At 41.9% G+C, this 26,640-nt stretch overlaps 1 protein-coding gene and 1 non-coding gene across 10 annotated transcripts in view; one reads left to right on the top strand and one right to left on the bottom strand.

Moving 5' to 3' along the window:
• CFAP43 (cilia and flagella associated protein 43) overlaps positions 1–18,138 on the bottom strand; it is a 90,202-nt gene extending 72,064 nt beyond the window's left edge. For 5 of the 9 annotated variants that reach the window (XR_004323802.1, XR_004323803.1, XM_006182995.3 and 2 more), the window contains exons 1-5: positions 17,937–18,138; positions 16,179–16,432; positions 9,912–10,008; positions 4,461–4,628; positions 1,016–1,166 (exon numbers count right to left, since the gene is read on the bottom strand). Coding sequence is in view for 7 of the 9 variants with exons in the window: in XM_006182995.3 (XP_006183057.1) it covers positions 1,016–1,166; positions 4,461–4,628; positions 9,912–10,008; positions 16,179–16,432; positions 17,937–18,001 (735 nt within the window). In the remaining 2 variants the exon portion in view is untranslated. Of the gene's footprint in view, positions 1–1,015; positions 1,167–4,460; positions 4,629–9,911; positions 10,009–16,178; positions 16,433–17,394; positions 17,427–17,936 lie in introns of all 9 variants that reach the window. The other 4 variants (XM_032490995.1, XM_032490994.1, XM_032490997.1 and 1 more) reach the window with 4 other exon arrangements.
• Positions 17,075–17,146, top strand: TRNAA-AGC. Its single transcript has one exon. It is a non-coding gene; the product is annotated as a tRNA-Ala (tRNA).
• Positions 18,139–26,640: the final 8,502 nt, after the last annotated feature.

Here is a 26,640-nt window from a genome sequence, read left to right as displayed (position 1 = left end):
GTCATTCCAAAGGCCCTGCATGTGCTGCCCTCTGCTCCCTGCCTCCCTCTTGACCATCACTGCACCTCATTCCCTCTCATTCACTGAGCCCAGGCCACCCGAGTCTTTTCTCAGCTCCTCAAACACTCTGAGCTCTTGTCTTCCCTCAGGGCCTTTGCACATGCAGTTCCCTCTGCCTGAACACTCTTAACCCTGCTCCCTGTCCTTTAGAATCATCCTCCCAGAGGCCGTCCTTGACCAGCAGGTGTTAATCCCTTCCTCACCTCTACCCCCCACCTCCCACTTATCCTGTTACAATCACTGTCACATTTTGCGATGATTTACTGTATCTCTTTACTTTTGGTGTTGGTGTTATTGCTGTCTCCCTGATAGAATGTAAGCTCCAAGATGTAGGATTATGCCTGGTTGGTTACCATGTGACCCTGTTGCCTAAAACAGTGCCTACTGCATACGGGGAGCTTGATAAGTGCCTGTTGAATGAAAAAAAAAATGAGTGTATAACTGTTGGCAAACTCCCTTTTGAAACTGTTTTCCATGGCATATTCTTTCCTGGATTTGCTCCTCCTTCTGTGACTGTTCCTCTTCAGGCTCCTGTTCCTCCTCCTGTCTCTTGGCAGACACTTTCCTCTCTGGCTCTCTTCTCTAACACTCTTTCTCTCCTTTTCCTCACCACCCCGCCCCTGCCCTGCACCCAGTGCTCCCACGAACCTCTCTGTGTGAACAACTCTGACTTCCGTGTCTCCAGCCCTGTCTTCTCCCCCCTGACACTAGGTCCATGTGGCCACCTTGCATCTGCACTTGGATGCCGTCCCAGCACTCCACAGTCAGTATGTCCAAAACTGAAATCACATTTGGGCCCCTGATTCAGTTAGCACTGCCACCATCTAGTCACTTGAACCCCAAACTCCAGAGTCTTCATCTCTTGTGGCCTCCAGGGTGAGACTCCCTATCCTGCATGTCTCATGGGATGGTCATGAAAGCAAACAGGCAAACAAGGCGAAGGGCAGGTCATTACCCTGAAAGTTTCTGCCTCTTCACCTACTAGCCCGGCGATGGCCGACACTGGGAGCACAGGTCCGTAGATAGGATCCTTGGGCAATGACTGGGGAAAAATTACATCCGTTTCATTAAAGAATGACCCATCTTCCATAGGCAGTTTTACTGACCTGTGGAAAAAAAGAGACATGAGAATAATTAGATTAACAGAAACTAGTCACAGATGTAACTGCAGCATATCAGTGGTAAGCAAAGTGGGAGGTGTCATAATTCATTAAAAAAACTAACAAAAAACAGATAAAAGCCAAATAGTAGATTTAAACATATATATCATAAAAGGATAAGTAACACACAGTTACAAATTAAGTACATAGGGATTTTTCACATTTTTTGAAGTTAATATCTAAAGCAGGAATTGTAGATTTGAAGGCTGACAGGGGTCAGGCAGGTGATGTGTGGCCAGGTGGGATTGTGGCAAATGGGAAAGTGTTTTCCCTCCTGTGAGACAACAGAAAAAATATAAAAAGTAAACATTGGTCTCTGTTCTGAAACAGAGCTCCTGAAACCCTTGTAAATTCCTAAGTGACAAGAGCATTAGGAGCCTCTTTTGTTCTACCGAGGCGACTCTGGGTGGGCTCCTGGATGACTCCTGAATGGGTGCTCGTCACCAGAAAGATCAAGGCACGACTAGGAGCTTGGAAGTTTCAGCCACAACTCCCAACCTCCAGAGAGCGCAGTGGGGCTAGAAATGGAGCCAATAATTGATCATGCGACATGAGGAAGTCTCCATAAAATCCCAATGGTAGGGATTTTGTACAGCTTCCAGGTTGGTGAACATATACATTGGGATAGTGATGCACCCCAACTCCATGGGACAGAAGTTCCCTCATTTGAGAACCTCTAAGACCTTGCCCTAAGTATCTCTTCATCTGGCTGCTCATATGTATCTTTTATCACATTCTTTAATAAACTGGTAAATTTAAGTGTTTCCCTGAGTTCTGTGAGTTGCTCTTGCAAATTAATGGAACCCACGGAGGGGATTTGAAACCTCCCATCTACAGCCGGTTGGTCAGATGTACAGGTGAAGAGGAGGGGGGAAGACAGTCTTGTAGGACTGAACCCTTAGTCTGTGGAATCTAATTCTATCTCTGGGTAGATAGTGTCAGAATTGAGTTAAAAGGTATGACATCTAGCTGTTATTGTGGAGAATTGCTTGGTGTGAGGAAAAAGATCTACCACAAATCTCAGAAGAAAAGAAGACTCACTGCAGGGTAGGGGAGAAAGGGGTATAGCTCAAGTGGTAGAGTGAGTGCTTAGCATGCAGGAGGTCCTGGGTTCAATCCCTGGTACTGCCTCTAAAAATAAATAAACCTAATTACCTCCCTGCCCCTACCCCTCTGCCAAAATAAAAACAAATAAGTAATACAATAATAAAACATTAAAAAATAGAAGACTCACTGGGAAGAAAAATACAGGAGAGGAGAATTAGTTTTTTCCCTATATAGAAAAAAAGTCTGAGTTTTCTCCCTGTACATGCCTCCTAAGGCTGGCAGGCATCACTTAGTTCCAGCCAAGAGGGTTTGTTAGCTTGTGAGAATTTTGGTTCCAAAATTTCACAAGAATATCATAATCTGGATATTTATAAGAAATTTCTCAAATTTTAAATATTGGCAAGTGGTTCAAATTTTAAAATACATGGACCAAAATAAGCACATATGTAGGTTGTTTTCAGCTACCTTTACAACCTCTAGTATTAAGAATTCATTTTCAGTTGTGATATATTTATACAATGGAATATTACTCAGCCATAAAAAATAATAAAATAATGCCATTTGCCGTAACATGGATGGACCTGGAGATTGTCATTCTAAGTGAAGTAAGCAAGAAAGAGAAAGAAAAGTGTCATATGATATCACTTACATGTGGAATCTAAAAAAAAAAAAAGACAAATGAACTTATTTACAAAACAGAAACAGACTCACAGACATAGGAAACAAACTTATGCTTACCAGGGGGGAAGAGGGTGGGAAGGGATAAATTGGGAGTTCAAGATTTACAGATACTAAGTAATATATATAAAATAAATAAATAACAAGTTCATATTATATAGCACAGGGAACTATATTTAATATCTTACAGTAACTTATGGCGAAAAACAATATGAAAATGAATGTATGTATGTATGTATGAATGTATATATGTATGACTGAGGCATTATGCTGTACACCAGAAATTGACACAACATTGTAAACTGACTATACTCCAATAAAAAGATATATACCAAAAAAAAAAAAAAAAAGAATTCACTTTCAAATTTACCATATATTTACTTTTAAACCATAAAATGGCTACAAAAATTAGTTTGGAGAATTCATGGCTTTATGCATTAAATCCAAAACATCTTTGGTTATGTTTTATGAATGATGAATAATTTTGAAAAATGATCATGTAAAAACAGTACTTACTACTCAAATATAAGGCTTAATTAAGTGTTTTCAAATCCTGCTTGTTTTCTGAACCAGAACAATCCACTCACTTTGCTTCCCACTTCATTTGCTTACAGAAAAATCACAACTCAAAATTCAGAACTAGAGAAGAATATTCAAGGGAAGCAAAATGAGAGAAAGATGTGATAAATTACTTGCCTGTCCTGGGAATGATCTGATAGAGACATTACCCACTTTATGAAAAAGTACAGTATTGTCAATTCTGCCTAGAGACAGATCTGGCTATTCAATGGGTTCTTACAAAAATGCAATTGAGACATAAAGAATATTGAGAAGAAAAAAGTGCCTCTCTTACAGTTCTCTACTTCGATAACTTTATTTACTAGTGTTACATTTCTCTTAAGAAGGAAATTTTTCAAAAACTGCAATTTCAAGGATATGCATGTTCAACGTCTCCTTAGTCTTTGACTTTGGGGAGTATGGTGAGAATGGTCAGCTCAGGGGAACCTTGAGTCTTTGAATTCTTTACAACAAAGGTACCATTATCATCAACTATCACCAGGACACTGATCATAGAATTTCTCTTTGACTCAGTTCTATTTAAACAGGTAATTCTCATGACTTCAGTACGTGCAACTACCCTTTCGTTTCTAGATAATGTGGCTGAAAGTATAATCTACACACTTCTCCTATCTAAAAATGTCTTATTTTTGAGATTCCAGTTGGGCATCAAAAAATAGGAGCAAAAAAGTCATAACATGATGTTTTTTAAAATATACAATAGGCATGTTTAGAAATAGAGCAAATAAAATTTTGGAAAATTAAACTATGTTGGAAAAAGCTTGATATTTAAAAGAGACTCAGCGGGAAATCAAATTACAGAGAATCCTTTCAAAACACAACCACTCCAAGAAAGATCCATGTATAAAGCCACTTAATTCATCAAATTGATCCAATCACATTACATGAATGCAAACAAAGATGCCCACTTTATTGTGTTGTAATGATGTCTCTTACTTTGCTTTGAGATAATGCTCCTGGTTACTTCTTTCAATGGTCCACACAGTCAATGCACTTGGACTTGACAAGCACAGCTGGTGCCAGTTCATGGGGTTAAAAGTCATCTGGTTCACATCTGTCCCAGGTTGTGACTTTTTGCACAAAATGACACCCAATTCCCAGTTCCTTAAACGAAAATTGAGTTTGGTGAAAAATAATTAATTTGAATTTCATATCTTGAGACTATTTACCTCTAACTACTTGAAAATGATTTACATAAATTGATAATTTATATCATTAATTAATCTATGGTCTTAATACCAAATTTATAAATAATTATGCTTATCATTATGCTGTATCCTTCTAGGAAAGCAAAATAACTATTTTAAAATACTAGTCATATGCTACTAAGGTTGTTTTATCTTCCTTATTAAATTTGGATTTGACCCATTCAAATCTGGAAAATGGAATAAATCATCACATTTGCTGAAAAATAAGTGTAGGTATCTAAATGTCTAAGTACTACACATGAGTACTCCACATAGATCTAGGTATGCTGTACACATAGATGCCAACTGATCACTCACTGAGTTTTTAAAATCATGGTTCTAGTATCTTAAAAATGGAATAATTCATTTACCCATTTGAGAGAATATCCTGAATGCCTACAATGAAAAAGGTCTTTTGCTAGATGAAATGAACAGGAAAAAATTAATGTGAGCTGTCCCCTCACACAAGGAGCCAGTGCTCCATTCAGGGTTGTGATTAGGAAACTGGAACTAAGATGTCAAGCTTGCCTTGTCTATTGGCTCCCTCCTGCTCCCACCTCCATCCAACCCTATGACAAAGGTCCTGTCACTCAATCATTCTCTTGCTGGTATTGTCAGTTCCCTGGATATTTTGACTTTCTGCTTCAGGGGCCTGGGAAAACCCATCAACCCTGTGTGGATATGACTGAAAGCCTGGGCTGCTGAGACATAGGAATAAAGACCACAGGACTATGGTGTCAGTGATGCTATAAATTTGTGGTTACCACTCCCCTGGACCCTCAATACAACCTCCACTCCTGCTATGTCTTTCTGGTTGGTTCTCTCTCCTGTTCTATAAGGTGGTCATTTTTAATACTTTCCATTTTTCTGAAACCTCTAACCCTTCACCTCCTTCTTACTGTTAGTAAATGGCCTCGATTTCCATGAAGAAAATAGAGGCCATCAGCTGAGAATTTCTCCAAATTTCTGCTATCAGGTGAAACAAGCTGCTAGGATCTGTATCATTCTTTCCTTCTCTTTTGTTACAATGTTAGGCATATCCTTCCTCCTACCTAAGGCCAATTTCATCACCTGTGCTTTGGATCCTACAGGTCCTGATTTCTTAGGATTGTTAATTTACCCATTATTCCTTCTCTTCTGCGTCTTCAGACTCTCCCTTTCTCCTGACTCCTTCCTGTCAACACTCAAATTAAGTGCTTGTCTATATTATAAAAAAAAAAAAAAAAGGCCTCCCTCAATCTCAGCCTTCCATGTCTCTCTCTCCTCCCCTTGGAGCCTAACTTCTTGAGTGAGTTGTTTTAAATCACTGTCTCCTCTTCCTCGATCCTGCCCTCTCCTCATTCTGGGATATCTGTATCCCGTCACCATCATTCAACTGACACTGTTCTCTCCAAGATCCACTGATATCCACCTGCATCCTAAATCCAACAGGCACTTCTCAGTCCTTGTCTAATTTTACTTCTGCAGGATTGGACCCTGCTCACCACAGTGACCCCTGGACTCTCTGAAACACGCCGTACCTCTGTCTCACACGGATTCTGGGAACTTGATCAGCTGTCCTAGCGGACCCGGTGGTGGTACAACTGTGTAGGCTTTGACTAACTTCATGAGCACACACTGCCTGTGCCTCACTTCATGCCTGTCCCACATGCCCAGGGCATCTTGTAGGCCCTGGGTTGCAATAAATCTGAAAGTGTGGCGGACTGAATACCCTGTGCAGGGAACCTCTGATGGACGGGGTAACAGGAGTTGGTAGGTAAGTTTCCATCTCTTCCTCTCGCCTTCCCACCCCACTGTCTGTCACTGCCCGAGGACTGTCCATGTTCACAGTCGTCATGCAGCCTCTCAGAAGTCCACCTGCGAGACACAGCAGCCAAGTGGTGCCCAGCAAGTTAATGCGTGCTCACGTTGGTTCTCCTCCTTCCCCGCCTCCTTCCCCTTTTCCAGCTCACCTCCTTCCTGGGACTTCACTCCCTTCTAAAGAAGTGGCTCATGAGCTTTTGCCTCAGGCTCTGCTTTCTTTGGAAATCAGGCTGAGGCATATTCTGGAACCCTCCATGCCCAGTGTCCCATCTCGCTCCATGACTACTCCTTCTGAGTGTCCTATGAGGTTCCTCCTCCTCTTTCAGTCCCTTTTATTGGTGTTCCTCTAGGTTCTGCCTGAGGTTCCTGTATAGGTGCTTTTATCCACTTTTAGCACTTTGATTACCAATCTAATTTAACAACTTCCAGATGCCAGTCTCCACCCCTCTCTCCTGAGCTCTGGTCCTGATTATCTGGGGCATAGGCAAATTGTGTCTCTCAACATCAATTCTCCATTTCTCCCTCCAACTAACAGAACCCCTGGTTTTCAGCCAGGCACATGGTCACCCACAGTGAGGACCATATTTCCAGACTCCCTTGTAGCTTGATATGGCTTGTGATTAAGCTGGACAGTGGGAACTAAGTGGCAGTGATGTGTGCAACTCCCAGGCTATGCATTCCAACAAAGGTTTGTGCCCTTCCCATACTGGCTCCCCAAAAATGCACAGCTGGTGCTGCACTTTAGAATAGAGATGAGGGCATCTCCTAGGAGTCGTAGGACAACGAGATAGGAGAATTAGGCCCTGGACACTGGGGAACCACCAGACCAGCCATGGGCTGCTCACACCCAGACTGCTGCACTTGAGAGAAAGAAACTTCTGTTTTGTTTAAGCCACTTCTAGGGTGATTTGGGTTTCTGTGACAGCAAATGAACCTAAATCCTAACATACATCAATTGCTGACTAAACATCTCCATCTATTTATTTCAGGCACCCTCAACTCAGCTTGTCCCAACTCATCTTCTCCCATTGCCTCGTCCAACCTCCCTCCAGCCATGACCTCCTATCTTCCTGAAGAGTACCATAATGTTCCCAAGTTGCCCAACTCATAACTCTGGGTTAACCCCCAACTGCCCCTCTCCCTCAGCACCACACCCAACATTTAGTCATTCACCAAGTCCCATGGTGCTGCTTCCCAAACACCTCCCAAATATCTCTACTTTTCTCCTTCCCATGCTAGTCCATGCCACAGTCGTCTCTCCTCTGGACCACCACACCCTCCAAAGCAATGTTCATGTCTTATTTCCCTCTAATATCCTTCTGTGATATGACTAGGAGTCTCTTTATGTGCAGATCTGATCAAGTCACATCCCTGCTTTAAACGCTTAATAGAATCCCATCCGTCAGCTTTAGGATAAAGGATGTGCTCACTAGCATGGCTTGTACATAGGGTGAGTATCCTTCTGTATTAATTATTAATAACATCTCCCTTTCACTCTCACAAGTATCCTGATTTGGATGATAAAATACACAGTAATTTATTTACAAGGCTTCTCATGAGCTTGCCTCAGACTGTCCCTCCAGGCTTGCCTCTCAGGGCTGACCTCTTGTTCTCATCATTATGATCTTTTAATTAAATCTTTAATCTGCCATGTTTTCTCTGACCTCATGGCCTTTGCACATGCCTTTCTTCTGCTTGAAATCCCCTTCCTTCTCCTCTTCACAAGGCTGATTCCTACTCATCCTTTAAGTATTGCTATGGGTTGAACGGTGTCCTCCAAAATTCACACGTTGATGTCTTCCCCCTCAGTATCTCAGAATATGACTATTTGGAAGGATGGTCTTTACTAAGTCAAATGATGTCATTTAGTGTGGCCCCACTCCAATGTGACTAGTATCCTTATTTTAAAAAGGGGAAATTAGGAACCAGACACACATACAAAGAGAACATCATGTGAACATGACGACAGTTATTCACAAGCCAAGGAGAGATCTGGAACAGATTCTCCCTCACAGCCCTCAGAAGGAACCAACCCTGCTGACACCTTGATTTCAGACTCCTGGCCCCCAGAACTGTGAGACAATAAATTTCTGTGTTTTAACCAGTCTGTTTGTGTTACTTTGTTAATGGAAGCCCTAGCAAACTAACAGAGCCATCAACAAGTGAGTGAGCAAATTATGGTATATTCATACCATGGAATAGAAAGGAATAAACTATTGAAATACAGAAGCATGAGAAAATTTTTCTTTCTTTCTTTCAGTGGAGGTACTGGGGATTGAAACTAGGACCTCCTGCATGCTAAGCATGCACTCTACCACTGAGCTATACCCACCACTCCACTGCCATGAGAGAATTTCAAACTAATTGTGCTGCATGGAAAAAGCCAGACCACAAGAGTATATAATGCACATGCAATTCTAGCAAACACAAACTAACCCAGAGTAAGGGAAAATACCTCAGTGGTTGCCTGTGGGTGAGGGGCAGGGCAGTGATGATGTAAGGGTACGTGTGGCAAGAGCCAATCAGGAAGGATCTGAAGGAGCACAAGGAAACTTTTGGGGATGATGGGTATATTCATTGTGCTGATTATGGTGATGGTTTCATGGTGTATAATACATAAATCAAAACATCGGAGTGTATGTGTGTGTGTGTGTGCATATATATATATATATATGTGCAATTTATTATATGTCAATTATACCTCAATAAAACTATTTTTTTAAAGAGAAACTGAGTAAACTAAATGTGACTCTTTGAATCTAGATTACCTTTTTCTATGAGAAATGCTGGTATATAAAGAGTATCCTCAATCATTCCTGGAACATTCTGTATTTCCTTATAATAAGATATATTTCCCCCGAAGGAGTTTATATCATGGATGGAGTAGTTGAGTGCAGCTTTGAAGCTGGCCACATGAAGTGACCCAGCAAAGACCACAGATGTGTCTTTTTCACAAGTATTACATATACAGGTGTCAAATGGGGTATTAATGTTCTACCCTCTGAACATACAATTGTTCTAATGTCTCTAAAAATAATTAATTCAAACTGAGCTCTAATATAGAGACTATCTTAATTCCAACATTAGTGGAAAGTATGAAAATAACTCAAAGATATCAATTATTTTAAGAAAAGATGAAACTTTATGTATTTATCCGTGTATTCTTTACCTGACAAAGGAAATATTGAGACATACTAATAAAAAGAAAAAGGCAGTAATTAATCTTTTAGCTTTTCCCCTGCCAGTTTTCTGCCTAAAAGTAGCAATTATGTTAAACCTTATGATTAGGACTCTTATTCCTTCCATTTTTCTTTGTATATCACCTTTGATGAAATCCAGAAGGACACGATTAAAATGCGACTCAATGAAAGGAATTCTGCAGGAGCCTGCAACTTACCAGAGGGCCAGTTCAAATTCTGGGAGGGAGGAGTAACTAGCCAGGTAGGTGCCACAATAACTGAACGAAAGCAAAGTGTAGTCCAGAAGAACATTGCCTAAAATATAAAATCCATTACAAGGATTTCATCATCATGTTCAGATTAATGATAGTTTTATAGTTCAATTTCCCTTATCTAATAATTTTCTGTAATTCAAAAGCATTTAGCTCCTGGAATAAGAGATATGTTGGCTGATTTCTAAACTATGACCAGAAAACTAAAAGCAAGGTTAAGATCCATTTTTAAAATATTTTAGAGCCAATTAAGACCATGAGGTCACTGACTCAACACTTCAATGCAGAACTGAGCACACTGCATCATGTATGTTCCCAAATGGCTTGAAATGATCCAAGAACCATTAGATGTTCCATAAATATGAAACATGGTAATTAGAAAAGTTATTCAAACAACTTGAAACACTCTGAAAAGTTGTAATAATCCTAGCTTACTTCCATCTCTCTGTACCTTAGACATATCTCAGCTTAGTATCTTCCAGTTCTTGGAAAGACTATAAAAAGTTCTATTCTCATTTGCACCTACAGTTGAAGAAACGAAACATGACTTTAGATGTCTTAGCAACAGTATGTTTAGAATATGTATTGAGGATGCTAAAACAGGAACGTGTCTGCTTCTGCCTCCTTGTATGAGACTCTGGTTTTCCCTCTTTTATCTGCTGTTTTGCAGTGTGGTCCATAGATCCAAGTTTTGCCTTCTCCTTTGTCTGTCTTTTTATTTTCATGGTTTTGTATCAATTTTTACTCCCACCTTCAACAAAAAAGAATGCTATCAATTTCACTGTACTCTGCCTAGCAATTATGAGCTTTAAAAAATTTACCTTGATAAGCAGAAAAATCTCATCTTGGTTTAAATGACACTTTTTAAAAAGAATATTGACATGGAACATTTTTTGATGTTTTTGGTCATTGGTAGTTTTGTGCTTTGGGCAAGTTCCTTTTCCATTGTTCTAATGGGATGTCTACACTTTTTCTTACTGTCTCATAATCATTCTGAAAATATTTGACCATATTTGTTCCAAACTATTTTCCTGTTTATTATTTGCCTTTTAATTTTTCATAATGTTCATAAGGCTTAAATTTGTATGTAATCAAATATATTAATCTTACTATTTTTAATTTTTTCCTTTGAAAAGTTCTTCCTCATCCTCAAATCGTTTCAATTTTCTACCACATTTTTCTTCTACTTTTCAATGTGTTTTTTTATATTGGCTGTTTTTGTTGGATATATGTTTTGATGTACAGTATGACGTGAGTAACCAACTTGATACTTTTGTCCAAATACTTTTCTTAACACCATTGGTGAATAATCCATATCATCTATTTGCTGTGTGGTGAGGGGAGTGCCTTTCATCATATACTTCACTCTATATATCTAGAGTCTGTCTTCAGCCTTCAGCTCTTCCACTGATCAGGTGATCCCTGCACCAATACCATAAATTACTAGAGCACCATAATGCTAAGAGGCCCTCTGCCTTGTCATCAATCTCTTTCAAATTATTTCCATCTCCACTTTTTGTTCTGAAAGAACATTCATTTCATTTAGGTTCTCCTGGCTCTCTAAAACATAAACCTGTGAATTATATTCTGTGAAGAATATCAGAAATGCATTTATAATAACCAGGCTTTCCATGCAAGAATATGCCTCTATATGTTTATATCAGTGATTTTTGTAGTTTTCTTCATCACAATCAAAGTTCTTCTTTGGAGTAGTCCTGAATATTTAAATCTTCTAATTGCGTGGACATTTATTTTGAAACCAGCATCTTACAGAGCATTCTTGTATCAGTCATAGTAGACTATTGTATTGCCCATTATCTCCTTTCCCACAGCTATAATTTTTCTGTTTCATATTTTGTTGCATTGGCTAGAACTTTCAGGTTGATATTTAACACTAGTGTAACATCAGGTATCCTTAATGACTTTGTCTTAGTTTTATTGTGAATGCCTTTAGAGTTTCATTATTCAATAATAATGTTGGCTATTGGTTTGAATTAACTATCAATTGCTTGGACAGGGCTACAGCCAAATAATCAAGTCGGGGAAATTTTAAAGATGTAGAGTGGTTTTAGTCCATATACAGGCATACCTTGGAGACACCATGGGTTTGGTTCCAGACCACCACAATAAAGCAAATATCACAATAAAGCAAATATCACAGTAAAGCAAGTGACTCAAATTTTTTTTGGTTTCCCAGTGCATATACAAGTTATATTTACACTATACTATAGTCTATTAAGTGTGCAATAGCATTATGTCTTTAAAATGTACATCTCTTAATTAAGCATATTTTATTACAAAAAAATGCTAAGCATCATCTGAGCCTTTAGAGAGTCATAATGTTTTTTGCTGGTGGAGGGTCTTGCCTCAGTGTTAATAGATGCTAACAGATTAGGGTAGTGTTGCTGAATGTTGGGGTGCCTGTGGCAATTTATTAAAATAAGACAAAAGGAAGTTTTCCACATCCTTTGATTCTCTTTCATGAATGATTTCTCTGTAACATGCGATGCTGTTTGATAGCATTTTACCTGTGGTAGAACTTCTTTAAAAATTGGAGTTAATCATCCTTTCACATCCTGCCACTGCTTTATCAACTAAGTTTACGTAATATTCTAAATCCTTTGTTGTCATTTCAACAAGGTCACAGCATCTTCACCAGGAATAGATTCGATTTCAAGAAACCTGTTTCTTTGCTCATCCACAAGACAATTCCATATGCGTTCAAGTTTTATAGTGAGATCAGAGCAATTCAATCACACATTCAGGCGCCACTTCTAACTCTAGTTCTCTTGCTATTTCCACTACATCTGCAATTACTTCCTCTCCTGAAGTCCTGACCTCCTCAAAGCCATCCATCAGGGTTGGAATCAACTTCTTTCAAATGCCTGTTAATATTGATATTTTGACCTCTTTCATGTGAATCACGAATGTTCTTAATGGCATGTAGAATGGTGAATTTTTCCAGGTTTTCAATTTACTTTGCCCAGATCTATCAGAAAAATCAACATGTATTTCTTGAATGCAGAAATTACTCCTTGGTCTATGGGCTGCAGAAGGGATGTTGTGTTAGCAGGACATGAAAATAACATTAATCTTGTTCATCTCCATCAGAGCTTTTCGGTGACCAGGGACACTGTCAATGAGCAGTCATATATTGAAAGGAATCTTTTTTCCTGAGCAGTAGGCCTCAATAGTGGGCTTAAAATATTCAATAAACCATGTTGTCAACAGATGTGCTGTCATCCAGGATTTGTTGTTCCATTTATGGAGCACAGGTGGAGTATAGTATAATATATTTTTATATATAATGCAGTAAAATTCTTCAGGGCCCTAGGATTTTTTGAATAGTAAATGAGCACTGGCTCCAATTTTGAACCACCAGCTGCATTATCCCCAAACTAGAGAGTCAGTCTGTCTTGTGCCTGTCCTTTGAAGTTCTGAAGCCAGGCATTGACTTTTCTTCTCTAGCTACAAAAATCCTATATGGCATCTTCCTCCAATACAAGGTTATTTCCTCTACATTGGAAATCTGTTGTTTAGTATAGTAACCTTCATTCATTATCTGAGCAGGACCTTCTGGATAACTTGCTGCACCTTCTACATCAGCACTTGCTGCTTCACCTTACATTTTTATGTTATGGAGATAATTTCTTGCCTTAAACCTCATGAAACAGCCTCTGCTAGCTTCCAACTTTTCTTCTGCAGTTTCCTCACCTCCCTCAGCCTTCATAGAATTGAAGAGTTAGGGTTAGGTTTTGGCTTAAGGGAATGATGTGGCTGGTTTGATCTTCTATCCAGACCACTCAAATTTCTTCCATATTAGCAATACGGCTGTTTTGCTTTCATATCATCTGTATGTTCACTAGAGTACCACTTCGAATTTCCTTCAAGAACTTTTCCTTTGCATTCACAACTTGGCTAACTGGTGCAAGAGGCCTAGCCTGTGGCCTGTCTTGGCCTTTGGCCTATCTCAGCTTTTGACATGCCTTCTTCACTAAGCTTAATCATTTCTAGCTTTTGATTTAAAGGGTGAGAGGTGCGACTTTTCCTTTGACTTGAACACTTAGAGGCCACTGTAGGGTTATTAATGGGCCTAATCTCAATACTGTTGTGTCTCAGGGGATAGGGAGGCCTGAAGAGAGGGAGAGAAGCAGGGGAATAGCTGTTTGGTATAATAATCAGAACATACACAACACTTAGAGATTAAGTTTGCCATCTTATATGAGTGTAGTTTGCGGCACCTCAAAACAAATACAACAATAACATCAAAGATCACTTATCACCACAACAAATATAATAGTAACGGGAAAAGTTTGAAAATTTGCAGGAATTACTAAATGTGACACAGAGACCTGAAGTGAGCAAATACTATTGTAAAAAAGGTGCCAATAGACTTGCTCAATGCAGGGTTCCACAAACCTTCAATTTGTAAAAATGTAGTGTCTATGAAGCACAGTAAAGCAAAGCACAATAAAAGGATATATGCCTGTAGACAGTTCCCAGTGATGAATGGGTTATGTTTTAAATGTTGTTTTAATCTGATGAGAACACAGGTAAATTTCCCCACAAATAAAATGTTAAATTACAGTGAAGTTCCCAGGCTTGACCCAAACACTTCTTTGATCCAAAGACCTAAGACCAACCTCAAGCCCTCCTGAGCTCTCTGTGATGTGTTAAATGAGGGAATGGGTATATGGAGGCTCCAACAGATGTGCAGCAGCCCAGTGTGGGTCAGCTGTATCTATGAATGAGTCACTAATAACGTAAATGGTAGGAAACACAGATTGACATATTGTGTATATGACAATGATTGACATTGTATATACAACATATGTCATATATGTTATATACTTAAATATCTTATATATTATAATTTAATTTATCATCACAGCTTAACAGTAGATACCATTATTCCCATTTCATGGATAAGAAATTTGAGGCTCAGAGACTTGTCCTTGGAAATTATACACCAGCAATCCCACTCCTGGGCATATATCCAGAAGGAACCCTAATTCAAAAAGACACCTGCACCCCAATGTTCACAGCAGCACTATTTACAATAGTCAAGATATGGAAACAACCTAAATGTCCACTGACAGATGACTGGATAAAGAAGTCGTGGTATATTTATACAATGGAATACTATTTAGCACAAAACAACAACATAATACCATTTGCAGCAACGTGGATGTCCCTGGAGAATGTCATTCTAAGTGAAGTAAGCCAGAAAGAGAAAGAAAAATACCATATGATGTCACTCATATGTGGAAACAAAGGAGGAGGAGGAGGAGGAGGGAGAGGAGGAGGAGGAGGAAGAGAGGAAGAGGAAGAGGAGGAAGAGGAAGAGGAGGAAGAAGAAGAAGAGGAAGATGATGACGATGACAAATGAACTTAAATATAAAACAGAAACAGACTCACAGACATAGAATACAAACTTGTGGTTGCCAAGGAGGAGGAGGGTGGGAAGGGACAGACTGGGAGTTTGAGATTTGTAGATATTGACAGGTATATATAGAATAGATAAACAAGTTTATACTGTATAGCACAGGGAAATATATTCAAGATCTTGTAGTAGCTCACAGTGAAAAAGAATGTGAAAATGAATATATATATATATTCATATATGACTGAAGAATTGTGGTGTACACCAGAAATTGACACAACATTGTAAACTGACTATAACTCAATAAAAAATATTTTTAAGAAATAAATAAAAAAGAAATTATACAACATCCATTCAGCTAGATGTTCAATAAACCATCAGGAAAGAAAAAAAATTGTTCTGAAAAAGGATTTCAAACAGTATTTAGTGATCTAATGCAATGTTCTAGCCCAGTGCTTCTCAAGATTAATGTGCATACAAATCACTTGGACAATATCACTAAAATGAAAATTCTGATTCAGTAGGTCTGGGATGGGAGCAGAGTTTCTGCATTTATAACAAGCATCCTAGGTGATGCGGTGTTGAAGGTAAGCAGACCACAATTTAAGTATGAAGGCTCCAGCCTACTTAATTAAATTCTCTGTGATCAGTCTGATTCCTTTCTTATAAAAGCGTATTACCTCCCCACCAAAAAACCCAAAAAACAAAACAAAACAAAAAAACTCACCAACCCTCCCCCCCAAAAAACCCTTCCTTTATAAGAACTAGATCTGTTCACATCTTAAAACAAAATCCTTCAGTTATGGCAGAGGAAGGGTCTTGCAGGATACCTTTTAATTTGGTCCTTCTGGTCAATCCAGGAAAGTTGTATATGTAGATGAGGGGTCTTAGCCGCCGGTCAGAAAAAGCCACAACTTCATAAGGAACATTAGTTGCCACGATGCCCACAATTCCATTCATACACTGGAGTACAGTCTTTTTCTTGGTTTCAATATTGAGAAATATCACAAAATTCCCACAAGGGTAGCAAATGGTACTGTCGTTGACAAAATGAACATTCTGCTTAGGGAATCCTTGCACCCATCTTTGGGAAAAGATATGTCACCATCAGTATAATGAATTTCAAATACTTTTCTGTTCTTTTTTTTTTTTTTAAAAAGCAAACAAAAAGATCATAAAAATCTTTGAAACACATCTATTCTTTTCAACCCTTTCCTGCCCAAAACAATCTCAAGATAAGAGAACACGCATACTTTCTGTGAGACCAGTTTGAGTCCAGGCACTATAGAGAAGCTTAAATATAGACCTAAAGTTCCCTAAGTCTAAGAGCCTTTTTCTGAGAACTTTTCTAGTGAAGCATAGCCTCTGTTCAAACCTGAGAAAATCTCAGAAGGAATTCTGGGATCTTGTATACGTGAAAAGAAAAAGTGAAAACAACATAGAGAGAAAAAGAGTTTGATCCTAATAGAACACAAGGTGCATTCTGGGCCTTTCCTTTATAACTCTTTTGATTTTAAAAATAAACTTAAAAAAACAACTTTGAACAGGGCAGCCTGCTTTGTGGTTATAAGTCCAGTAGGAAAATAGCTTTCTTTACAAAGATGGAGCCTGTGTAGTCATGTTTTAGATCTAAAACTAGAGATAAATGCAGAAAAAAAAAAGGAATAAGTCAACACGAATAAAAAGGTTAGAATACAAAAAGAAAAAACAAAACCCACTTTGAGGGGGAGGTATAGCTCAGTGGTAGAGTGTGTGCCTAGCATGGACAAGGTCCTGGGTTCAATCCCCAGTACCTCCATTAAAAATAAATAAAAGGAACACACTTTTAAGTAAAGAGTGTGTGGTGTATGCTAGATGGAAGGAGGGAGTCTGAGAAGAGAGGAGATTCTGCCTCAATTTAAAAATATGCTTAAAGACGGTGAAGAACTCAAGAGAAGGAAGAGAAACTCAAGAGACTGGAGAGTACATCCGGGACCCGCGGGGAAGGCTGTGTGGACAGAGTGCAGGTAACACTCTAGAATGTGGAAGGAATGAAATACCACTTACATCTGTGCAACGCTTTAGCTTTTCAAAGTCCACTATAAGTGCAAATAAATCCAAAGTCAGTGGACGGGAGTTACAAGGGAGGGACTGATGGCCTTAACTGTGGGGAAAATTACCAAGGATCACTAGCCTGGGGTGAGGGCCGTCGTTGGGATGGGGGTGGAGGGTGGGGAATACATATGAAAGGAAACGGATCACTAAAGGTAATACTGAGCCAGAAAGAAGAGGCAGAAATGAAGAATGGAGGAGAGCAATCTTGGGTAAGGGAGCGAGGGGTTGGGGATAATAAGGCGCCGAGGGGGGCCGGGAAAGAGCTGGAAATGTGGTCCTTGAATATGGGGACGGGGGAATGGAGAGAAGTCACACAGAAAGGACGTCAGAGGAAGGCACGGGGTGGGGTGGGGGTGGGGTGAAGGAGAAGAAGTCGAAGTTGGCGGGAGAGCACGTCTACGGGATGCAAGGAAGCTGAGGGTGGGGAGAGGATGTAGTTCTGAGGGAAGAATTTCCGCATGAGTAAGTTAGTCGCGGGCCCGTGGACGCCGCACCTCACGGACAGGGACGAGCCGATAGCGACGTTGTGGGCCTCGTCTCGCTCCCGGCCTTGCGCCATGGGCCGTGTGAGTCTCAGCCGGGCGGCGGGCAACAAACGCGGGACCGCGGGTGGGGTCTACGACGGTTACTCTGAGGCCCCTGGTTGCCCCGCGGACAAAGCCTGCACAGTTTACATCGTATCCGGGAGACTGTAACCACTGCTCCCATTGGCTTCGCCCTTTCGGCTGCTCCGGCTCGAGCCAAGCGGATTGGCGGAAGGACAGGGGAGTCTCGACCAATGGGAGAGCAGCGAGCAAAGCGAGGGGCGGGCTTCGGGGTGGGTGCTGGACTGGCCCAGACCCAGGCAAGTAATTGCGGTATCAATATATATCAACAACAGACTTTAATATTTAGTGGTGACCATGCCATACTTTGTTCCAAGCCTTGTCCATATATTATTTCATTTAATATTCAAATCCGCCATCAGACTTATTTTACAAAAAAGGAGAGCAGAGTAAGAGAAGTAATTTGTCCAAGGCTACAAATCTGAGTGGGACTTAAAGCCAGGTCTAATCTAAATCTAGAGCTCCAAGCCTTTAACTACTATATGACACTCTCTAATGACCCTCCGCTACTTCAAGGAAGCAGACAGCGTCTGGAAGTAACTGATCAAAAGGTCAACAGTTTGTCGTTGCTTCTTCCCTTCACTCTCATAGCCTTCTGCCCCTCCCCCACCCCCTTTCTTCCCTCTCCTCCAGTCCTCTCCCCTTCACTTCTTTAGGTCTCTCCTTCCCATCTTGCCACCTTCTCTCGTCATTTCATTCACAAATATTTACCAAGTGTCCCCTGTGCATTGTGCTAGCTAGTCGCTCGGAACAAAACAGCGAGCAAACGAGATACAATTCCTTCCTTCATGAAACTTAGAACTTCCTTCTTGGTGGGGCCCAGGGAATGGGCGATAGGCATCCACTCCATTACAAAAATGTAGAGTCACAGATTGAATTAAGAAAAAAAGGAACATGATATTCTGAGGGCTTATGTTGTGGTCTTCACCTAGTTGGATGTGCAGTTTAGGAGCTGGTTTCTGAGTGCATGCACTATTTTCATTAAGATTTGCAGGATGAGGAGTGATTGCTGGGGTAGAGGATGGGAAATGGGCAGAGGGAAGTTTTTATAAAGGTATTAAGGAAGGACAACAGGATGTATGAGCTGGGCAGGGCATTATGACTGGAGAAGACAGAGACCAGTAGAACATACTGAAGGCTAGAGAAAGAGCCAAGGGCCAGGTAACAGCCAAGGTGAGAATTCTGGTCTTTATCTGAAAACCCATGGAGAGACATTAAGTGGTTTTAAACAGGGAAATTTCATGAACAGATTTATGTTTATAAAAGAACATTCTGGCTTCAGGAAGATTATCAATTGGGGATGGAGAGTAAGGAGAATAGAAATAGGAAGATCTGTTAGTTGATTTCTGGATCCTAACAAGGGAAACAAAGCAGAGTTTTCAGGCTCAGCACTACTGACATTTGGGACTGGATGGAGGGTGGGGGAGAGTTTCATGCATTATAGGATGTTTATCAGCATTGCTGCCAATAAGCACCTCCACAGTTGTGACAATCAAAAATGTCTATGGACATTGACAAATGTCCCCTCAGGGGCTAAATCACCCCCATTTGAAAGCCACTGATGAGACAATGTATTAAACATTATTTTAATGGTAAAACTCTGCGGAATTTGTTGATAGATTGATAAAGAAGGGTGAGAAGGAAGAATCCAGGATGCTCACAGTCAGAGACGGTGGTGCCCTTGCTGAGACAGGGTGAGGAAGGAATGGAGCTATTTGAGTCCTTTCTTCCTGGAAGAGTTTCTTTGCTGAAATGTGAGTGCCAAACACAGGCAGTGATTAGTATTAAGGGACTGCACAAAACTGGCTGACAAACTCCCATATTTCTTTTTTCTTCCCCCAGCTTTATTGAGATATAATTGTTATATAATATTGTGTAAGTTTAAGGTGTACAATGTGATAATTTGATACACATATATATTGTGATATGTTTACCACATAATGTTAGTTAATGAATCCTTCACTTCTCATAATTACAATTTTTAGCTGTATGGTGAGAATATTTAAGATTTACTCTGTTAGCAATGTTCAGTATACAAAACAGTATTATTAACTATTGTCATTGTACTATATATTAGAATCCCAGAACTTAATTCATCTTTTAACTGGAAGTTTAGATTTAGATTACTTCCATATCTTGACTATTGGGAATAATGCTGCACTAAACATGAGAGTGCATGTATTTCTTGGTATCTTGTTTTCATAGCCCATATTGCTGAGTCACAGGGAGAAGTGGCTTGGACAACACTCAAGCTTTCTCCTCTAGTACTTTCGAAGCCCTGGGCAGTTTCTGTTGCCATTCCCTCCCTAGTTTGCTTATTTGTGTTACTGTCAAGCCCTCCCTGCCCTTCTTCTTCCCTTTAACTACAACCTGAGCATTTTAGAGACAAATGTGATAAGGCAAGTCTTGCCACTGCTCCCAGAGTAAACAGTAGGTAGAGGATGTCATCTGGGCAGGAAGTGTAAACATAGTAAGGAGATGCTGCCATAGGAAGGTGGAATCTGCCATGACTCAGGGAAGCTGAACTTGCCCTGTGCTTAAGCAAAAGAGAAACTGAACAAAATCAAATTGAAAAAGTAATCTTGGGACTGTCTTACTTCTTGAAACCCTGACTGAGTTGTAAATGAAAACCGAGGTCTCCACCTTGGTTTCTGGGGGTTATCTGTGACTGGTATTCAGGAGGAGATGCCCTGACCTCTGCACCATGCAGATCACAAGAAGATGAGTGGCCTTTATTAATCTAGAAGGGCAATGGGATGGGAGGGATAAATCAGGAAAATGAGTTCCAATTCTCACTGTGAAAGACTTACCAGTACTGGAAACAAAATCTAAGACCCACAAGTTCTTTCTCTAATCAGTGACCCAAAGGACAGCCCTGAGTTTTTTAAGGTGAAAAACCAGTGTGTTCCACCATTTTTGGAAGTGCCCAAGCCCCCTAAACCCAGTCTACCCCTCTCAGCTCCCTCTCTCCTTGCAAATCTCCCCCCCCCATCACTAGACCAGTCCTGACAGAATGAGCCTAATCCTCAGCATGAGGTTTTATACCTTTGTAGGGGAATTCTGCTTGTCCTAAAGGCCAAAAGAGCAGTTGTCAATTCAAATTTATTGAGCCCCAAACCAAAACTTGTCCACAACCACCCACAGAACAGAAACATTTATTTTCCACTAAGAGTTCATCTCACTCCCAGCCTCTCTTGAGTTCCAGCCAAACTCCATATCTGAAAGATGAATTTTCGCTAAATTTTTCACCCTTTCAGTAGGTTTCCCAGGATCACTTAAACATGGGAAAAGATTTTACAGCATATTAGGATATAGTTCATTAGAAGATGAATAAATGTCCTCCTGTGTATTAGCCTGTTACGGAAACAACAGGCCAGCCAAGAAACAAGCACCACTCGGAGGGTTGGAGTACTCAGATTTATTACACTGGCAGGCTTAGAGGGGCTTCTGCTCCAAAGCTCTGAACACCTCTAAATTGTGTGCATGAAGTTTTATAGGGTTCATCACAAGCTTGGGGTATTTGGCCAATAGGCATGGAATAGCTTTAGCAGCATCATTATCACAAAGCAGACACAGGGAGGCAGCAAACCGACATTCCAAGGCCAGATATGTCTCTCTGAAAATCCAGCTGGCTAGCAAAAAAAAAAAAAAAAAAAAAAAAAAAAAAGCAGGGAATCAGCAAACCAACACTTACTAACTTAGATTTACGAGTTAGCCCAGCCTGGGCTTCACATTCCCCTCTCTTCATGCTTTCACAACCCTTGTTGGAGTAAGCATCATCACTGACCTGTTGCAGAGGCTCATAATTGGAGGCTAACATCTGGAGTTTTATAGCCTCTATCTGCTCACTGACAAAGCAGGTTAGGAAGTTTAGGATACAGGGCCCAAATAGCAGAGCTGCAAAAATTAGGAGCAAGGGACTTATGACTGGTGCCAGCCAGGAGGTCCAGCCCCAGGGGCCCATCCGTGGGCCCTTGTCTAAAATATGTTTTCTCTTTTCCACTCGGTCTTGTAACTCTTGGACCATCCCTCTGACAATTCCTGATTGATCACCATAAAAACAGCACTCTTCGTTAAGGAAGAGGCATTGTCCCCCTTCTCTGGCCGTGAGCAGGTCCAGACCCCTTCTGTTTGTGAGACCACCTCGGCCAGAGAGTCAGTCTGATTTTGCAGAGCTCCCAGGGTTTCTGCTGTTCATTGGAGATCCTGGCTGAACTCACCTGTAAGCTGATAATAGTAATAAGAGGATGAGGCTATGCCACCGATTCCTGTACCCACCCCTGTTGCCACTCCGAGCCCCACTAGCAAGGGGAGTGAGGGCATTAGCATCAGTAACATCAGCCTTAGGATTATCTTAGACATGATGCTGCGGTGATGGCACCAGTTATAACAAGGTATAAAATAGGTATCAGAATCTTATGGCCTATATTTCAGTCAGGTGGGGCAGTGCTGGCCAGCCCCACTGCCAATAAGCAGGCTAGTATTGCAAACAAGGAAAGAGGCAAGGGAGCACAAGAGGAATACATTTAACAGTTTTGTTGAGCTTTCTTCAAGCTTTGGCTGTGTGTTGACTAGCCAGCTTCAGGGTGTGGCTAGAGCAGGGCTTGTTGATCTTTCTCTGGTCGCTCTTGATCTTGATCTTGAGCAGGCCTCCCAGGAAGCTCTCAATTCTCCAGGGACCCTCTGTCTGAGGTGAAGTCGCTCTCTTAACCCTGGAGTGGTGGATCCATGGGATGATTCCTGCAACCTGAACAGCTGTAGGGGTAGTTAATACCACTAAATATGGTCCTCTCCATGTTGGTTTGAGAGGCTCCTTTTTTCAATCCTTCACCCATACTTGGTCGCCTGGCTTATGAGGATGCACCTGGACTCCTAACGAAATGGGGATTCTCTCCATTACCCAACCCCAAACTTCCTGTAGTACTTGTCCTAGTCCCAACAGTTGTTGGTGGAGCCCTAAATTTCCTGTCTCCAGGTTGGGATTTCCCATCTTGACTAAAGGTGGCGATTGCCCATAGAGGATTTCAAAGGAAGAGTACCCAATGTTAAATCTTGGGATGCATCTAATTTGCAACAGAGCCAGGGGTAAAATGTCCACCCAGGGGAGCTGAGTTTCTTGACTGATTTTAGCTATCATTTGTTTTAGAGTCCTATTCATTCGTTCTACCTTCCCTGGGCTTTGAGGCCGGTATACTGTGTATAGTTTCCAGTAGATTCTCAGTGTCTTTGCCACTTGCTGTACAATCTCTGTCACAAAGGCGGGTCCGTTGTTGGACCCAATGGAGGTAGGCATTCCAAACCGAGGGATGACATCCCTGAGGAGAGCCTTTGCTACCTCTCTTGCTTTCTCTGTCCCGGTGGGGTAGGCTTTTACCCACCCTATGAAGGTGTAGACGAAAACCAGCAGGTACTTATATCCCTTACTGGGCCCAAGTTCAGTAAAGTCCACTTTTAAATCTTTGAAGGGAGACAATCCGCATCGTCGTCCTCCCATTGGCCCAGTGGGCCCTTGTTTTGGATTGTTTTGAGCACAGAGCAAGCAGCATTGGGAGACTGATGCACACAGAGTAGGGAGACGAGAAATCAGGAAACATCACTTTAGGAGGGCCTCCAAAGCCGTTTTTCCCATGTGTGTGGCTTCATGTTGTTGTTGGACTATGTGATAAGCTAGTCGTTCCAGGACGAAAACCCTTCCATCCATCACGATCCACCATCTGTCCTTTTCTTTCTTCCCTTCTTCAGCCTGTGCCCACTTGTCTTCATTGTGGCTATATTCTGGGGTAGCGGGTAGCTCTGGCGCTGCCATAACTTTAATTACTGGGTGTTTCCAGGCAGCTGCCTCTTTTGCCTTTTGATCAGCCAGCCTGTTCCCTTGGCTCACAGGGTCATTTCCTTTTTGGTGTCTCTTATAATGAATAACAGCTACTTCCTTTGGATCCCATACTGCCTCTAGTAACTGTAGGATCTCCTCCTTGTTTTTAATTTCTTTTTTCCCAGCAGTTAAGAGTCCTCTCTCCTTACAGATGGCTTCATGTACATGTAACTTTGCAAATGTGTATTTGGAATCATTGTATATATTGACTCGTCTTCCTTTCCCTTCCCTTAGTGCCTGGACCAGTGCCTAAATCTGCTCACTGAGCAGACCATCCTGGGAGAAGGGACTCTACCTTTATTGCCTCTCAAGTTGTTGTTACAGCATATCCTACCCGCCATTGTCCATCCTGCATGTAACTGCTGCCATCTGTGAAGAGTTCCAGGTCTGGGTTTTGACAGGCTTGTCGGTTAGATCAGGCCTACTAACGTAAACTTCTTCGATTATTTCCTCACAGTCATGGTCAGGCTGCCCTTCCCCTTCAGGTAAATATGTGGCTGGGTTTAAGGTTCGCATGGTCTCTAGATGGACTCTTGGATTTTCATATAGGAGCCCCTGGTAGTGGGTCATCCTTGTGTTAGTTATCCATTTGTAACCTGGGCCATTCATCAGGGCCACCACGGAGTGGGGCACTTTTACATTTAAAGTCTGTCCCAGTGTGAGTTTGTCTGCCTTGTTGACCAGGGGGGCTGTGGCAGCGAGGGCCCGCAGACAGGGTGGCCATCCTGATGCCACAGGGTCCAGTCTTTTAGATAAATAGGCCACAGGGTAATGCCATGGCCCCACATTCTGAGTCAGGACTCTGAGAGAAAGTCCCAATCTGGTCTGGTGTCAGAGGCCCGTGTCATGGCCCATCCCTCAACATCCAGTGTGTCCCTGGGGGCTTGGCCCGGCAGCCATTTTCATGTTTCAATGAGAATGTGTCTGTTTTCCTCAGTATTGAAAAGGGTCAGAAGCAGCTGTCAAACATCTTCCCAGGTGGGCCGGTGAGAATGAAAGATAGACTCTACAAGGTCAGTCATAGCCTGCGGTTTGACAGCTGATCACAGTCGTCATACACCACCAAGTAGAAATCATCGTGGGCTGGACAGAGACCAAATATTGGCATGTCTTCATGACAGAGCTCCATGACTGTCCCAGCATCGCTTCGGGACTGGGCGGGGACTGGCACTCCCTGAAAGTTGCCATTGCGGTGGCAGTGGTGGCAGCGGCGGCGGCAGTGGCAAGGGCAGTGGCTGAGGTGGAGGTGGTGCCGGGAGGCTGTGGCCGCTGCTCCACCTGCTGCCGCCGCTTGGCACAGCTCCCCATGACGTCATCCGTGGACCTCTCAGACATTCTTTCCGCTCCTTTTCTTTGGAGGGCAGGCCAAAAATCCTGACCGGTTGGTAAAGTGGCTCTTCATCTGCTATTATTGTGGAAGTTCTTCTTAATTATGTTCAGACCATAATGTGATTGAAATGCCTGCTATTTTTCAGAGTAGGAAGGAGTACGATGGCGCCAATTGAGAAGGGCTGTAGTGCTAAAGGGTTGGTAGCAGAGTACGGGGTGCCCAGGCTGAAGAGTCCCGTCTCCCCCAACTTGCTGCAGCCCTTGTGTCTCCCACAGCGGCATTTGGAGGACTGGAGGTATTGGTCTCCCGGTTTGTGCTGAGCGAAGTCTCCTTCCTACTGGCTCAGGCTGGGGGCTGGGCTCTGCCTCTGGGTCCTCAGGTTGGGGAAGTGGTAACACAGAGGGTGGCGGTGTCTCCAGTGGGACCGGAGGTGTTGGTGCCCTAGGGGCATACAGAGGGAGCAGGCACATCTCGTCCTCTGTGTCTCCCTGGAAAATAGGCTTTTCTCTATCTGTCTTTTGGCCTAGACTGGTTGAGCTGTTAATATCTTGCATTGTCCAGGTCCATTTGAGTAGAACCAAATCCCTGGGGGTAGAGTCTGGGTGATATTCAGCCAGGAATTGATCTGGGTGGCCTGGGGTTCTGGTGATTATTCGATAGACTGCTTTAGACTGCTTGCACTGTCGCTAGGTCCAGAGTTTCTCCTGGGGCCACCTGACTCTGAAGGTCGGCCATTCAAGCTCACACAAATTATGGAGCCTTCCAGGGCTCATTTAAACTCCATAGTCTCCTGAGAACCCCTTTTCGAAATTCTTAATCATGCAGTCCAGAACTGTCGGCTTTGATTTTGAGGTTCCCATTATTATTAGTTAACAGATTTTATGGCCTATAGGTGTGGGTGTGTTCCTGTCACCGAGGACTATGATCCCAGTATCTCTGTTTGTTTTTGTTTTTGTTTTCACTTCTCAAAACAGTGGAGTTCTCAAAAACTCTGCTGCCTCGCTGGGCCTAATATCTATCTGCTTGGCTGTCAGTGCTGCCAATGAGTTAGGGTTCCATGATAGGCAGGTGTCCCTGAGGCTCTCCTGGGCCTGGATGAGCTCTAGGGGGTCCCTGCACAAAGACTTCTCTATAGCCTAAATTGACAAAATATGAGGCCAGGATGGCTGGCTGGTGGCAGAATAAATGGACCAAAAGGGGACCTCAGAAGAGGGTTCCAGTCAGTCCTGGGGTAGCTCCCTCTGGCTCAGGTCTTGTCGGCTTTATTTTAGACAGAGGGGTATTATTAAGGCTGGTTTATTAATCGCGACAGGATATACCGGGGGACTGGTGACAAAGTCGCATCCCTTTTTAAAGTAGCCTCCTTTTAGTCCCCAAGGGCACAGGGGTCG

The sequence above is a fragment of the Camelus ferus genome, chromosome 11 (assembly GCF_009834535.1).
Source record: "Camelus ferus isolate YT-003-E chromosome 11, BCGSAC_Cfer_1.0, whole genome shotgun sequence".
Taxonomy (NCBI): domain Eukaryota; kingdom Metazoa; phylum Chordata; class Mammalia; order Artiodactyla; family Camelidae; genus Camelus; species Camelus ferus.
The sequence above is the reverse complement of the archived record's forward strand: the minus strand, read 5'-3'. Positions and strand labels throughout refer to the sequence as shown.